This window comes from Dreissena polymorpha, chromosome 8 (genome assembly GCF_020536995.1).
Source record: "Dreissena polymorpha isolate Duluth1 chromosome 8, UMN_Dpol_1.0, whole genome shotgun sequence".
Classification (NCBI taxonomy): Eukaryota; Metazoa; Mollusca; class Bivalvia; order Myida; family Dreissenidae; genus Dreissena; species Dreissena polymorpha.
In genome coordinates, this window is record NC_068362.1 from 22,054,073 (window position 1) to 22,072,229 (window position 18,157).

The following is an 18,157-nucleotide window of genomic DNA, read 5'->3' on the forward strand; positions in this document are numbered from 1 at the left end:
TTGGTGTGCATGGACCATTTTTACAATGTTATGTTTTTAACGATATAAGGAAATGTCGAACTAAAACAAATTTATCCGATTCAGAACTTTGTTTATTTAAACGCTACAATTTTAATACACAATAATGCAACCGAACTGATAAAAATGCATCCCACGGATTGCTTCAACCACGAAAATACAAAGTAAAAGACAAGTTAATACTTGTCTTAAATCAATACAATCATTTATTTGTATACCTTACATGTAAAGAAGCAACTAAATTGCAATACAATTCATTTCAAAAGGACTAACAAAGGTAAAACATTCATGTTCCTAATTTTGTATGTTTACATAAAGTAAAATCAAATTTATTTTAAGTAATGTATGCTCGGGGTTCAATTTACTCTTATCAGTTATAGGTTATATATTTAAGTTATAAAATAATGTCAACATAAACTATCGTGTTCGTTCTTATATCATTTGAAATGTCATAATAACCACAAACAGCGTTTTCAGATACATAGAGAAGAATTAGAAAACCATAAAACTACTTTTATTGTCGTCAGTGGCCTTAAACGGAGCCTATATAATTTATTAAAATATTAAATGCATACAATATGCTAAATAGTATATAGAACTATGATCTTACTGATCTTTTATAACTGTTATTAAAGTGGATGCTTCCAAGAACTCTTCTTCAATTTTAAAAAGCCAAACAATCCAAAAGAAAAACAGCACACCCAATATCATTAAACAACGTACCCGGGCTCCTTATAATTGTAAGTATAGTATTATTTCTTAAACTGTACCAATCACATCTGATTCTAAATAATTGTATTGCATCAGCCAATACTTTAAAATACTAAAACTATTTTATAAAAATGACTCAAACTGCTCATTATACCACACAATTTTAATGCTGACCGATAATACTATCTTTAATAATATTTTCATAAAATATTCCAATCTGCACCTGCCTCTACATTCCAAATGTGCTTATCATGTTATCAACTCTTAATAAAAATAAAGCAATGTGCTGGCTGAAAGGGCTATTAACATTAATAAGGGTTCCTGATAAACCTGATTTAGACGAATTTATAGCATGTGTCCATTTTCATACTGAAGCAATGCAAAACATCATTATGACAATATGTTCTTAAATAAACCATTTCATCGAATGTGTCGGTCTGTGCGTAACACTGATGACAAAAACGCATATTTCTAAATAATCATTAGTTCTTTAGTATATGCTTACTTGTCTTTGGAACTCTTGTTAATTAGTGCCTATCTTCTGACGTTTTGTAGCGCATTATCAAATTTTATTAATGGCTATAATAGTTAAGATATATTTATACCAAATCAACTTAATATTAGCTGAAGTGATATATTTATACAAAATCAACTTACTATTAAAAAGTGAGAGCTAATTAAATTTCTAGACTAAAGAATAGTTTGCATTAGTATATACCAAACATCGGCTCACAGTGTTCATCGGCATATAATGCACTTCGGCATACCGTGTACGTCTTCATACAATGAACATCGGCAAACAATGTACATTGACATGCAATCTACATCGGCTTAGACTGTACATCGATATATAATGAACACCAGCATAAAATGGTTAACGGCATACAATGTACATCTGCGGACAGGTACATCAGCATAAATTGACACCGACATACCGTGTACATCGGCATGCAGAGTCCATCAGAGTGCACTGTATATCAGCATACAGTGTACAACATCGTTCAATACATATGGGCATTCAGTGTAAATCAGCATATATTATACATCGGTATACAGGTACATTTGTATACTATCTATATCGGCATAAACTATATATCGGTGCACAATTAAAATCGGCACACATGTACATCGGTGCAAAGTGTACATCAGCTTACAATCTATATTGGCATATAGTGTACGCTAACAGTTTTATTCGGACTCACATAGTTAAACAAGCAGAACACGAATTCCTTAAGTAAATACATAAAAAAGTGTGATTGAAACGCGTATGGAATTTTATAATCTTCAAGTAGTTTATGTGGTAATACGAAAAAAAAACAACACACGCGATGAATAGTGCATGTTTCAGATCGCGACAAAGCCAAAGCTGGTATTTAAACCTGCACCTGACATCATCAATAAAAGCATATTATCAATAAGCATCGTTTATTATTCCCAATTTTATGACTTTTATTCCGTCCATTAAACGAAATGGGCTATTAACAATGTCATAGTAAAAAGAAACATTCGCCGTCTGTGTGTAACTTGCAGGAATAAGAATTGACTTTTGAATAATCACGTATCATGAATATACATCATTATATCTTTGTGCAGCAACCTCCAAGCAATCAACGGTTAATACGCTCGTTACCTTAACTACAGAGCAACATACTAAAACTTTTTTGTCTATCGTATTTTATGTTATTGAGATTGGTGAATGAGTTTCACAAAACATCGAAGGAGAAACATTTAACGGCCCCATGACAGAAGCAAATTGACCTCTAGTATCAAGCGATACTATATTTGCATTTAAAACCAATTAAAACTTAGTTTATAATGTAAAAACAATTTCCACATTTCTTCATTCAAGAGAATATAGTTAAGACATTACTTCTTCATATTTTCAGCTGTACAATGTCTCCAATGATGTGTATTTAAATGCCGTTTTCGTATATCACAACATCCATGATCGCACAAATTACTGCAGCAGCGTTAAAAGAAACATATATCAGTTAAATAATGCCTCGGTCACACTGTCACGAATCAGAGCTACGAACGAGCTACGAATACTTTCCGGCACAGTTCGTAGCTATCCTTACTGGACCGCGGCTCTCCGTACTTGATCCGTGATCAGTCGTAGTAGTTTTTGGATGTCCGTAGCGACTCTTGACAAATTTGAACATGTTCAAAAAATTGCTACGAATATATCGATCGTAACGTATCCGTAAGAGTCCGTACTAAACCGTACTGATCCGTACTAGTTCGTAACGACAACCGTAGTCGTCCGTACCTTTTCGTAGGCCAAAAAGATTTTCAAGGACTTCTACGGATTGATACGAAGAACTACGAAGCGGTACGTTTACGCTACGTATTTGCTACGAGTATTCCACGGGTATACCACGGAAAGCCAAGGTTCTAGTACGGTGTACTACGGATAGACAGGAATTTGCACGATCTTGTACGATGTAATACATTTCAGAACGAAACAGTTCGGACATGTACGGTCCACTACAATAAATTGCTACTGAAATACATCATTGAAATTATAAAGCAACCGTTCTTGCATTTGTTGAGTTCACAATCATGAACCGCCAGCAAATTGCGTTTGCGATAAATGTGTTACACTTGGATATTGATGTGGCACAAAACACAGGTGGTTAGCGTGTGGCTATGATATTTATAAGTGAAAACATCATTTTAAATAATAAATAATCATATAATAACGAAAACTCAACTTTTCTGCAATATATATATATATATATAACACGGTATCCAACTCAAAATCACCAGAAAACAGGGTGCATCGCTTTGAACAGCCATAACTTCACCAATTGTGCAGCGATTTTCACGAACCTGGTCATATTCAACGCAGAAATAAATTTCCTTTCTGGAAATGTATATATCTTGTTATATTTCTACCAATGCTGGGTCAAATTTTAAGAAACAACACGATACACAACTCGCTTGACCTACTTGATAGCGATCAGACAGGAAGTCGTTCCTACCTGTCCGTACCAGTCCGTCGCAATTCCCACTGCTTCGTAGCGGACCATTCTACTTCGTACTTATCCGCACAATACCGTAGCGGATCCGTAGTTAGATCGTACTGATTCGCGTAGCATCGTACTTTATCGTACCACACCGTAGCGGATTCGTAGTTAAATCGTACCGATTCGTGGCGTTCCGTACTAAATCGCGTCGATCAGTAGCAGTCCGTACCTTTCCTTGTTCGTTTTCCAACATTTTGATGGTAGATTCGTTGTGCTCCGTACTGAAATCGTAGCGGCCTACGAATTTTGAAAATTTCGTAGTCATTCGTGACCGATTGAATCGTAGCTCATTCGTAGCTCTGATTCGTGACAGTGTGACCGAGGCATAAGCATTCATTCAAGATCATTTCACTGATTTAAGTTTCGAAGCAGACATAGGACGTACTACTTGAAAAGGCTAGTTATAAACAAAGTTTTACTGATCCCAAACATCTTACTTCAATACGCACGTGAATAAACTTGAACATGTTCTGCAACTTTATGTAGAATAGTAAGATACTTTGTCATGGGTTTATCCGCATTATATACAAAAACGCGTGCTCATCCTGTGTAATCTATTTTCGATCGGCGCTTCATCTAGATTAATCAGAACTAATTGTTTCTTCTTGACTCTGGACGACCGTCGTACATGGCCTTTACTTCCGACGTGAAAATGGCATCCGCTATATCGTAGCGTCGTTCAATAAGAATGAAATCACCGCGAAATGAGAAACTAGTTGGAAATCGATTCCACATGTGGCAAATAACTATGTCATGTAAAGGTAGGGAAATGTTTATGATTGTTTTATTCTTTTATCCATTACTGACGACACAACTGTAAGTGTTGAAATGGTTAGTTTCGATTGGAACGTAATTTAAGTCAATGCAGTGTTAACTCATAGCAAATGTTATAATTATTATTCCATGGAATTAAAGTAATTTTATTGCAACCTTTGTAATACCTAAATATACTACAACATTATTTGTTTTATACATTCTTATTAAAATAAGGAAACGTATCGGTGTCAGAAGGAGACCGATGTATATCGAACGTTTTATAAATTCAATCGCACAAGAGAAACAATTCTTACCTTATCCATTCACAGATTGTCGAATGAGCTTGATCTTTCTGAAGCGCTACTGGAGCGTGTCAATTATATTTCCAAATCTTCAATAATCATATAATTTGACGACCGATATTTTGACAACGTTTCTGAATCATACTTCTTAAGAATGATATCCTTTGATCCTATTTACCATCGCATATTGAAACGTTATATTCAAACAAGCTCAAGATGATATTCTCTTATTTGATTGCAGTTATAAAACATGTCAGTTCAATTCCTTCTTTATGATCTTTGCGTTAGATCCATTGTAAGAGTGGTATTTGTAAACGTTTGCTGTGCATTTTATGAAATGCTTTAAAAATCCAATACTAGATTTCACTGGTTTTCGAAAACCGATATAAACCACTTCGAACTAACGTCCACACCTGCATAGTGCATTCTTAATTAACGTCGCGATTACCACCAAAGCTCTGGCAATAAATGTGTATCATGTTTTTGTTCAAATAAAGGAATGAATCTTTTTGACATTTGATGCTTGTCTATTGTATTTAACCATTATAGCTATTTGATTCAAACACAATAACATAACTCGCTTATATAATGTGAAGTCCGCGTCAATTCGCAAGAGATTCCGCAATTTTCAACATTATGAAAGCTAGGCTAATACTTAATCATCGCCATCAGTATATAAAGACGAAAACGTCGATTGGTTTTATGCAATTAGTATTGGTATGTGTTATTTATAATAAAATGGGTCACTTCTATCAAATATTTAGGATCTAATAATGCTTTTTATGACGCATTCAAAATTGCACATGTTTCAAGTGTTGTTTTTGTATTATATCGTGCGAGGAAGTATAGGTGTTCAAATAAATTCTAAAAGTAATATCAAGTGAAAAAAATTGTCCACATGTCTTTTATTAAAGGCAGATGATCAATTGCCTGTATAATTGAAGGGAAAAATAGGATATAAAACATGCACTATTGATTTAAGCTAGCTTAAAATGGAGTGGCCACCTTGGAACGGTCAATATTAAATTTTGGGTGTTCTACCAGTTGATGTTAACATTACTTTAGCAAAAGCCTACTTTAATATACCCTACACAAAGTCACGTGAAAATAAACTTTTCGTTACAAACAATTGGTTTGCATATACTAGAATAAACACGAACGAACATGAAACAAATATTTTTAACAAATTGATGATATAAATTATATATGTGAATTTATAATGGTTTGTATTCAATAAAAATAACTTACCTGCTTTTGTTGTATCGACATTTCTTCTAACTGTTTTATGACACAGCACCTGTATTTGTAATTTTTACAAAACGCTTAAATGTATTAAATAATATAATTGATACTTATTTATAATTCTTATCCGCAGCCTTTCAGAATGTGCTTTGCAAGGAATATTCCGATAAACTCTCAAGACGCTTATAGCCTTCAATGGTCCTTAAAAGCAAACTGCAAATATATACTTGGTCCTAATTCAACAATAATGTACTGCTGGAAAATAGTGCCCAATGCTTAGACGCTCTGTATAGATCTCGCTCTTCGGTAGTTCCTAACTGACGCCAGGGTATAAACTAATTATTTATAATGCATCTTCTACGATTACTAAATGTTATATACGCGTGTAACTAAATTAGTAATGTGCGACGTAATTTCCGTTGCCCAAATTGTATTGACAGAGTATACAATTTTGCTTAATTATGACGCAATCTCAGGCGGCCAGACGAGTAAGATTCAAAATAGACACATTTGGGAATGGTCACATTTAAATATCACTTTACTGAATTTATTTTTTGTTGAAGTATTTATTAAACTGTTTTGGATTGAGTTGTTGTGTTTTAACTATTTGACTGAGTTTACTGGTTTTATGTTTTACGCACTATTTTTGAATGTGCTGATGCGATAATATTATTTTACATAATTTGATTTTTGAAGTTATAAATGCACTATTGTTGTTTGAGTCGATGCGTTAATGTTATTTTATCGAAATTACTTGTTTGATGTTATGGCATATGGCCAATTTTCATTGTGTACACACCGGTCTTACTGATCTGTGTACTAACGCGAACGGCATTGTGGGTTGCACTTATTTTACGAGTGAAAAGTGAAAGCGAAAGTAGGTCACGTAATCATGCTTCTGATAATCGCTATCAGTTTTAATAGAGATTCAAAATCACATTTAAACATAATTAGAAAACATTTCTTAAAACAACATTCCGTTTTAAAGGGGCCTTTTCACAGATTTTGGCATTTTTTTAACTTATTCATTAAATGCTTTATATCGATAAATGTAAACATTGGATCGTAAAAGCTCCAGTAAAAAATCAAGAATAAAATTAAAAAAAGGAAAAGAACATTGCCCGGACCAGGTTTCGAACCAGTGACCCCTGGAGTCCTGCCAGAGTCCTGAAGTAAAAACGCTTTAGCCTACTGAGCTATTCCGCCGAGTACATATACTTGAAGTATTTTATACCTTATATAAGCAATCTTCGTAGTTTCACAAAATTTAACGACAAAAACAGAACTCTCCAAATTATTCAATCGTTTCGCGTTGCAACGCTTTATAATTTTTAGGTTTTAAAATCGTCAAAAGATGCATATAATGGCTATATTAGACCATGGTAAATGTTCAGTATTACTGTTTCCTCACAAATATCATAACTAAAACGAAAATTTGCGAATCTGAAACAACTTTTTTCAATTTTGTCAATTTACCAAAGCGTGAAAAGATCCCTTTAAACACACAATAAACAAAATTTTTCTTTCATTATTAACATGTTCATACCTACGCAGTACTAATTTGGCGAAAGCATAATTCCCAAAACCAGGGGAATGTTATGCGTCTTAGAATAGAGGTGACAATAACGTAGTGACGTCACCATCTATGTATAGAATGGCCAATTTTGTATGACGCGACTCATTTGATTATTACCAACTTGTATATGTTGAGCCCTTTTAAAATGTTAATAAACGATGGAAAAGCATGAATTAAAAAATTGAAATATGTTAGTTTTGGTAGATTTAATAATCCACCGATGAAGACGAAACAAAATTCAAACCACTTGTGAATTGAATTTGATACAGTATATATTATGGTCGATGAAACTTTACGCACGTGTCCATAAAAGGAGATAATTGACGCTCTTTATTCAAAAGGAATTAGAAACGGTAGTTTACCTCTGTAGTGCTCGCATTGTGTCAAGCCTAATGAGAAAAGAATATTGTATCGTAATGCTAACAAATATTTCTTAGGGCAAGTTGAACTATATAAATATAAATCATTGTAAGTTAAATACATCTATGACCATTACATGTGCTTGTTTATATGTTATTTTTTCCACAACTGCTTCTGATGCGATTACATGTTTCCCCGTAATTCAGGTATTCAGGGAACGTTTTTGCCCTTTTTTGCCTAAACTGCGCGCTAAAATGGCCTTTTTGAAAGTTATGCGCCAAGCCCCTTTGCCCTCCTGGGAAAAACACTAGCAACTATAACCGTGATAAAAATATTCATAGACAACGCTAAAATAAGTCCGACAACTTAGCTCAGCATAATTAAAGTTATTTTACTGTTAAAATACAACATAATTGCATTACAAAACGGCCGAAAAATGTAGTATACACAACTATGTTTTTAATAAACAACGATTTAAAGTTTGGATACACAATCAAGAAACAACGATGATGTTTACCAAAGTCTAGTATTTCAATACGACGAAACGGAACGACAAAGAGATGCATTGTAATTGACCAATAAACACTGAAAAGTCCGAGTTACGCGAGATAATGTGCAATGTTTCTTACCTACTACAGGTGTGTAAAGTCGGTCGTTAGATATAAGATATCACGATATAATTCCAGTTAGATACAAATGATTTTATTTTCATTAATGCTCTTGATTAATTGATTTGTTTTCGTCGGTGACCTTGTTAATCAACACAATTTATTATGACTACAAAAATGATCAATTGGCAAATATCCACTATGGATAATTTAATAAGAGATATCATGTTGGTGTATTTATTTGTTTATTGTTGGTACATGTATTTTAATAGCAATATATGTAATTTTTCTTACGTAAGGGAGATCGCTATGGTTAAATTGCAGACGTGTGTAATGGCCGTAATTTCGTTTCAATGCACCATTTTGTCCAAAACTATCACATAGGTCTCTTAAAATAAAGACATCAAATTTCCATTGACGCTAATAGAAACTGTACGACATTTTTTTATGGAACATATGGGAAATGTTTATGATCAAGATGTTGGTCGAACAGTACTAATTATTAATTTCCTGTACAATTGTCTAACGAACAGTATTAAAAATGAGTATTTTATAATCGACAACACATTGATAAATAACCGTATAAACACCAAACTAACAACACATTTAAGAAAACAATGGCAATTGTTCAATAATAGTTCAAAACCATACAATATATATCAGATCAAATGCAATAAAAATGCTAAAAAACGAAGATCACATAAACAAAATCACACTTTTGCAATGCTTTTATTTTAAATTCACTTGTCATTTGAAGCGCAATGGGAAACGGCGTTTAATACAGAGCGTAAAGTGTCGTCCCACATATGCATCAGCGGTCCTCACGATCTTATCAAGGGATCTTTTATGGATTTTTGTGTTTAATTGAATTCTCTTCTAAAGGAAAATTCTATCAAGGCGGAACGTTTCGTCCCTTATTAGCCTACACAGACTTATCAGGGACGGCACATTGCGCACATGCCTTGATTTCCCATAGCAAGGTTCATGTATAAATGTTACGCGTACTGTAAGAAGTATACTGATCAACGTTTTCAAATTTGTGTCGGTCGATTAAAAAAGTGGCAGCGAATATGTCCCTTAAATATTAAACAGAAGTAAAAGCTTGAAAACTCAAGTATCACGCAATTTAAATTACAATTGATCGATAATAAATGCTATTAATACGTTTCCTAATTATTAGAAAATGTTAATTCACACTATTATTTTTAGGTGCACACTGTAAACGAAAATAGGCATATCTTTAAAATCGAAAATATTTAACCTGGTTTATACTTCAACGTTGACTGATATTTTGGCATTTAGGTATGTCCAGAAAAATGTGTTAGTAAAACACACAAATCATGAACAAAACTATGCGCTTTAATGATGAACTGAATACAATGTTTATAAAGTAACAGTACGTTCAAGACAATATATAAATTGCATTTTAAAGTATAAGTACTTAGTGAACACATAGTTGTAAACAACGATCTGTTTGTTGTTCTGCCACACTGTCCGCAACAAATCCTTCTCTTTCCCAACTGTCTAGCCTGGCGTCTATACAAACTTGTTAGCGATCACTTTTGAGAATTCTGAAATATACTAAAGTAGATCAAATGGTACCCCAAAAAGATAACTGGACTGATAGCAATAAGTTAATAAACGTCCATAAATCGATTCTTGATAGTAGAAAGACAGCTACACGTCACACGTGTGTATTAAACTTATGCTAAGCAATGCGTTGTGGCTAAAAGTTTTTTCCCCTCTAATATTGAGTGAATTTTAAATAAAAGCACACATACTAACTTGTAAAACATTAAAGATGTATAGAAGCATCACATGTTTTTCAGCGTGAAAATCGTTAAGTGATACATTTGATTACAGTTGGTCAATATAATGAACAGAACAGAACAGACATTTTAATATAATGTCTTAACATGTCATGTTCCATGCAAGGGGCGCATGCTTTTATTTCGAATAATGTAATTGTGCTACTTGCAAATGAATATAATGGAATGATGGCATTTACAATCAATTTGATAGATCCTGGTTCTTACGATTGTTACGATTTCTTTATTATGCTACATAACATTATTATAATTATAATATTGATCACGGTGATTGTGTTTGACACACCTTTCCTTAAAACTCATCTAAGAATCATGAACGCTTTCAAACACTCTCAAAATCCGCCGCCATCATATTTTACCGTTAAATAAAGCAAACATAACTTCGAACAATATAATGGGGCTGCGTATGAAAACATGCACATACATATTATGCCTCGCTCTGAGAGAGAAAATATAGCTTAATGTATGTGCGTAAGGTATCGTCCCAGATATGTCTGTGCATTCCGCACAGGCTTATCAGGGACGACAATTTCCATTTTTAATGAATATTTCGTTGAAAGGAAGTACCTTACAAAACGAAAATCAAGTTTTGGCGGAAAGTGTTTTCCCTGATATGCCTGTGCGGACTTCACAGGCTTAACTTGGACCACACTTTACGCACATGCACATATTGAACAATTCACGTAAGGAAATGCGTTACCGTCAAAACTAATAGAGCCGTCCCCGTCAATATCCGCTTCTCGAATCAGCTCTGCGAATTCACGCTCTGTCATCTTCTCGCCGATAGAGTTAAGCACGGCCTTCAGTTCTTTGCAGCTTATTTTGCCTGAAACAATGATTAGTTGTCCAGCACATACTTTTAAACAGAAGCCCGCTTGTAGGCACGCAGAAATCATGTTCTCCAATACGGCGGTGAATTATTGAAGTCATATACAGTATTCAGCTCAGAAAGTGTAAACAATTTAAATTCGTGAACGCAAAGTTTTCAGTTTATATTTATAAATGTGGTAAATTAATCATAAAAGGATCGTCATTTTATGCAAAAAAAATATCTGAAGGTATTCACGTTCTTCATTAATACAAGCATCAAATACAATCACTCTCACATAAACAAGAGTGCCACGATTGCCTTAAAACGATCAATTGTGTAATGGGGCGTTATCCGTTTCGAACTAGGGGCGTTTTTGTATTATATTAATGCTATTATACTTTGAAGTTCAATAAAAACAGTTCAACCCTACAGGCAGGCAAGGGGATATTGTTTGCATATTACACCTCTTAGCATTATTGTTTCAGTGATTTTTAAAGATGCATAGCACAACGGCACCATGTTCCACACGAAAGATTGAACCCCTAACAATTGCGATTTTGGAAAAAATGAGAGAAGATTTAATTTGATAAATACCTCCATATAGATAATGAGACCACGGATGTGCAGCTAAATTTTTACCGCCGGTGACTTGATTTTAACAATCTTTGATGTTTACAACCTTATGAAGTGAAATACCAAATATTGAAGCTGTAGCTATTGTGGTGTCAGAAACAAAGATTGTTAATGTTATTTTGCCATATAAGTCTACATCAATCACATAACTCATAGGGAGAGAACAATTTAAACACCAGGGGCACGATTTAAACTAATAAAGGACTATTATAACACACCTCTGAGTCTTGCAGTTTTAGAGCAGTTTTTTTACACTTTGACTATATGAGCCACGTTCTGTGAAAACGGGCTTTAATGCAGTCCGCTCAGGATTTTTGCTAAGAAGAGACTTTCTTCAAACGGAAAATATCATAAAAGCGGAAAGTGTCGTCCCTGACAAGCATGAGAAGACTGCACAGGCTAATCTAAGACGAAATATTGCGCACATGCATTATACCATCTTTTCACAGAGTACGGTCCATATGAATGTAACATGTAACATGTAACTTCTAGGGCGCTACCAGTTTTGATCTAGGGCCATGATTTGAACATAGCGTTGTAGAGGACTACCATACGAATCTAGATGTAAAATGCCCAACCTCATGGTCTGGTGGTTCAGATATGAATTTTAAAGTTTTCACCATAAAAATATTAGACAACGAAGTAAACCATATTACGTAGCCAATTTCGACCCAAGGAGCATGAGTAAAACAAACCTAGAGGAGGACCACGATACGATGTACCATGTTAAATACTTACCCCTCGGACCGATAGATTTTATTATTTACATATAAGAAAACAAATGATCCACAATGCAGGGCGATTTTACCTTCAGTAAAAGATTTGACTCAACTTGTAAGAGGACCACAATACGATGTTGCATGCCAAAAATACCAAATCTTTAGGCCCTGCGGTTCAAAGGGTAAGTTTTTTAAATGTTTAATATACCTGCATACATTAAATGACATGTTACGCGCATGATGTGCCATTTTGACCAAGGAACGTGATTTGAACAGACTTACTAGAAAGCAACAAAATGATGATACACACCACATATTAATCAACTGACTGTTGCGGTTTAAGAGATATTTTTCAAATGTATTTACTATATTCGATTACTTTTTATTAAATGATCCATGGGGCGTTGCTTGTCTCGACCCAAGGGGCGAGAATTTTAAAGTATTAATTTTGAGTAAAATATGCTTTTAACAGAGGTGATCTATATACATAACCAACCGGATTGTCAACCAAAGATGATTCCTGTAAAGTTTTGTTTTTTAAATCTACGAAACGGTTTAGGTAAAGATAATAAAAGTTGATATATAGAGAATAACAGGTTACTGCCTGATCTTTTTGTTATATATCAAGCAAGGCATAGAATAATAAAACGGCGAGGCTTGCCGAGCCGTTATTTTATTCGTGTCGAGCCTGATATATTACAAAAAGAACAGGCAGAAACCTGTCTTTTTATCATACCTCTACGTCCCAGATTTTAAGAAATAATGGGGAAATTGCTCCAAAGCTGCAGTTTTAGCGGTAAGAATATTACTTTTGTCGTTTGACGTGTTAATAATGACGTCATGAGCACGCGCGCTTAATATTTATAAAAATGTTTTTTTGCTGTTTGTGTTGCATTTTGTGTTTATAATATATACCATCTTGGTATCAAATTGTTTATTTTGTTAAATCCGATTCGATTTTACTAAAAATGATAATTTTATAGTTGATTCCGAGTAATATGACAATCCTCCACACATGACTGATATAAGAAATTCCGGTTGCCCATGATATAAAAAATAACTCAGTGAGCGTTATATCAGGTAGATATCAATGCAGTGATATGATACATAACGAAACAAATTCGGTCTCAAATGCTCATTCCTTGAATACATGAATTCTTGCGATCAATGGAAAATGCAATATTTACATTTCTATTTTTAATTGCGTTTTTTATTGATATAACCGATAAGATGAACCCTATTTACCGTCCCCGTTTTGATCAAACACTTTGAAAGCTTCTCGTAATTCGGATTCATCACGTGTCGCCGACCTGGCATCTTGTGATTGTGTCGTCATTAGACTCACAAACTCCTCAAAATCGATCTGACCGTTTCCTGAAACAATCGTGCAGGACTAGTCTTCATAATTCATGGCATGATATGAAATTGCAGATAAATGTTACTTATTCAAAAATTGAAGATTCAAATGACGTTTAATGCCTTATTCTAGTTCAACAAATGCCAGACGTATCTTTGAATGTCATTTTAGATTTATTTTATACGATTGGCGTATTATGTTCATTTCGTCATTGTATTTTAGCACCATACTGTATAGTACATTTGTCACATATACTAGATTATTCATGCTTTAGTATCGAATTGAAGATTAAAGTAAGAACGTTCCATTATTTCAGATGCAAATTGCGTTTTGCACGATTTATAAGCTCAATAAATGCTCGATAAGAATATTGAATGTCATTTCCGATCTATTTGAACATAAGTATATTTAGTTCATTTCTTCTGCGTATTTTAGCAAATGTTTCATAGAATGTCTGTCCCATCCGAAGACGTTCAAGAAAAACGAAGCAGACACTAATCGCCTTTTACCTCACTATCAACGTTTTACATGTGGAAAACCATAAGATAACCGCAAAAGAAGAATTTCAGTCGGTTCACTTATGATGGATCGCATCTATTGGAAGCGGTCGAACAATATAAGGTTGCTATATTTTAAGAATTTAATGGAATTACAATCGGTTATTAAGCAATTGAAAGACTAGCTCGTTAAGTAAATTTTATAAGGTTCATTGGCGGATGTCAAAATTCCGCGGCACATAAATCTTGCGTTTATTCGGGTCAGGGACCTATTTAATGTAAAGTATACCGTTTCTTTCCAAATACATCGCGGCAGAAATACCAATGAGTAAATGAGTGTGAGTGTGTATTTTCAGGTTTCTTATGTCCGTTCGTGCCTTTCCAACTTAATTTACTATTTGACTCAGGAACGTTGGGACGAACTGTAAATGATGACTATAATTTCCAGCTATGCGTTTTGTAATAAAATATATTTTTTTATTTGTGTCGAGGGTGCGGTCTGAGTACTTGGACATAAATATATATATTTGTAAAGGTCACTACAATTAATTTTCCAATCAATATAGTTCACTTATAAGAAAACAGTTACTGAACGTTTCGCAGGCTGGTCTTGAGCTACGATAGCCGCATATGTCATAAGACTCACTTTAGCATGATGCGCCTCGTAAAGTTTTTGACTGAATCAATAATATCCCTCCTAAAACATGACGCAAAAGAAGCCTTCCTTCTAACATTCCTCTGCTGTCTTCTTAATGTCTGATATTTGATTTAGCGTAGGTTGACGGAAATAAGAAAGTATTTCGCGTATTTGTCACTCAGTGTAAAGAAACGATTCGTCATTCTAACAAAAATGGAACTTTCTGACAAGTCAACGCTTATCACAAAAATGTTTTATGAATTCTTTATAAGCATTGATTTATTACTCTTTAAAACAGAGCTATATGCCTGTTTGTAATTTATGGCAAAACAAGTAACCTCTCTAACATTGACGAAGGGGATTGTATACAGGACCCTATATAACATTGAAACATATACGCGGCTATATAACATGTTAAATATGTATATTAATATTAATATCACAAAGTCCAGTTATTTAGATACTTAAATCGAAATGTAAAGAGAGATAATTAATGTTCGATCATGATATGTAGTTATAAATACTTTATGTAAATGTATGATCATTTAAGAGCATTACCACAATTGTTCACGGTTATGTAGAAATGCAAAATATTAGGACTCATTTTATTGCTGATTTATGGTTAAATCATACAATATTTGCTGCTGCAAGAATCAACAACTCACCATCATCGTCCACCTCCCGTATGATGCTACGTATTTCCGCTTCCGGTATACACTGACCCTGCACCCGGAAGGCGTGTGACAGCTCCGATGCGGAGATCCGCCCATCCCCGTTCCGGTCAAACATCTGAAACGTCTTCCGCAGCTCTGAAATACAAAATAGTCGTGTAAGTTATACGTGCTAAGACATGAAGAGTTTGCCTGGACTTAGTCATGTTTTAAAATTTATTCCGTTCAATTGCATTCTTTTTTTGTTTCGAATCTTTATTTACATTTTTAGTATTAAATTGCTGTATGTTAACTTGCAGCTGATAATTATGGAGTGAGATTTCATAATTTATCAATTAATATAAACGTTTTGTATCGATTAAATATAAACATTGAAACACCAACGTTAATATTAAATATTTATAACCAATATACAAAAAAGTACATTTAGAGGTTTATCGATTTCGATAAACAAACGATAATTCGATGAATCTTAAAATGTTCTTGCATCTCTGAATTACCACTTTTCTCATTCATACGTTTTTACAAATGCGTTGAAAATTATTATTTGTGATAAAAATGATCACACAAAGCTCTTCGCCATGCTAATAGTCAGCTTTAATATGTTCACCTGTTTAAATTGCTCCTTTATTTAAAGCATTCAAAAAACAATTATACTGGAAAATAAACCTGCCAACTGTCATCAATATCACGTGAGTCGCTTTGTGGGAAAACCATGCTCAATGCATGTGTGTAAAGTATCTTTAAAGATTAGCCTGTGCAATTCGAAAAGGCTATCCAGGGACGACACTTTCCTTTTACAAGCTTTTTCATTGTAATGAAGTCACTTTTCAGCGGAAATTCATTCTACTAGGCGGAAAGTGTCGTAATTGATTAGCCAGTGCGGACTAAACAAGCTAATCTGAGACGAAACTTTACCAACATGTTCAGATTTTCCAGAACGAATCGCACGTTTAGACACTATACAACATAATAAAATCATATAGTTACTAGCATAACACGTATGGCAATATATATGTATTATTTGTTTAAATACCGATTAATTTTACTTCGATTTACTTTGAATCATAATTTTTACTTAGCTTGTGACAATTAACAATAAACAATACACGATAAACCAAAAACAAATAAAAGCGTTAAAAGGCTTTAATCAAATGTGAAACTTGACAATTTCATAGTGTATGTATAAGGCTGCTCATTATAAATAGTCTTTCTGTATTGTTTCCTTACCTTTCAGCTCTTTACTGGAGAGTTTCTTCGCCTGTAAAAAATATTAGAAATCATACAGAAATATCAGCCTTATGGAATCAAATAATTGGCTTTTATATGTCTTAATGAAATTATGTTGAGAAGAAACGTGTAACTTGAGTATGATATAGTATGTTTGTAATATATGAACGTTTGATTGTGTGTTGGTTTTTCATGTTTTCAGTTCAAACACATCAAGGCGACACAACCGTAGTCGATTATAGATGATCTGCAAGTATATCTACCATAATTTATAAAATACCTTCGACTACGACTGGATCGGCGTTATATTTATGATACATATATAACATACGTGATCCATCGCAGTTAGCCAACTGTGTCAAACATCGTTCTAGTAAAACGCATTCCATGAAGACCATACATTGATTGGATATCTGTTCAGGCAAGAAATGTTTCTTTCACACTCACATTGAATAATGCTTTAAACTATAAACTGGGGCACATTTAGGAGGTTTTGTGAATGCAAACCTAAAACAATTTTAAGAGGCCTTTTCACAGATTTTGGCATTTCTTGAAGTTTGTCATTAAATGCTTAATTTTGATAAATTTAAAGATTTGGCATAAAAAAAATTCCAGTAACAAACAAGCATACAATTTGGAAAAAAAGTAACCCTAAACTGGGCTCGAGCCACTGACCCCTGGAGTCATGGATGTAAAAGTCTTCCGCTCAGACCACTCGGCCATCCGTGCTCATGTTATGATAATATGTATTTTTTTAATTAATATAGCCAATCCTCGTAGTTTCACAAAATATAACGACAACAACAGAATTTTCCAAATTATTCAATCGTTTCGCGTTGCAACGCTTTATAATTTTCAGGTTTTCAAATCGTCAAAAGATGCATAAAATGGATATAATAGAGCATGGTAAATGTAAAGTATTACTGTTTCTTCACAACTAGCATAACTAAAACGAAAATTTGCGAATCTGAAACAACTTTTTCCAATTTTGTCAATTTACCAAAACGTGAAAAGCCCATTTAAAATGTATAACAATAATCCTACATATCTAGGGAGATTTAAATGTTAACAGATCATAACATATAGTTTTTTTAAATGAGCAATATGAATCATGTCACTACATGTAATTGTTTATCTTGGTAAAAATATATTACAACTTATTAAATGACCC

At 33.8% G+C, this 18,157-nt stretch overlaps 1 protein-coding gene across 1 annotated transcript in view; it reads right to left on the bottom strand.

The window, feature by feature from the left end:
• LOC127840828 (neo-calmodulin-like) overlaps window positions 1-18,157 on the bottom strand; it is a 64,954-nt gene that overhangs the window by 25,790 nt on the left and 21,007 nt on the right. Inside the window, exon 2 of the mRNA XM_052369252.1 lies at window positions 16,987-17,017. Coding sequence (XP_052225212.1) covers window positions 16,987-17,017 — 31 coding nt within the window. The remainder of the gene's footprint in view (window positions 1-16,986; window positions 17,018-18,157) is intronic.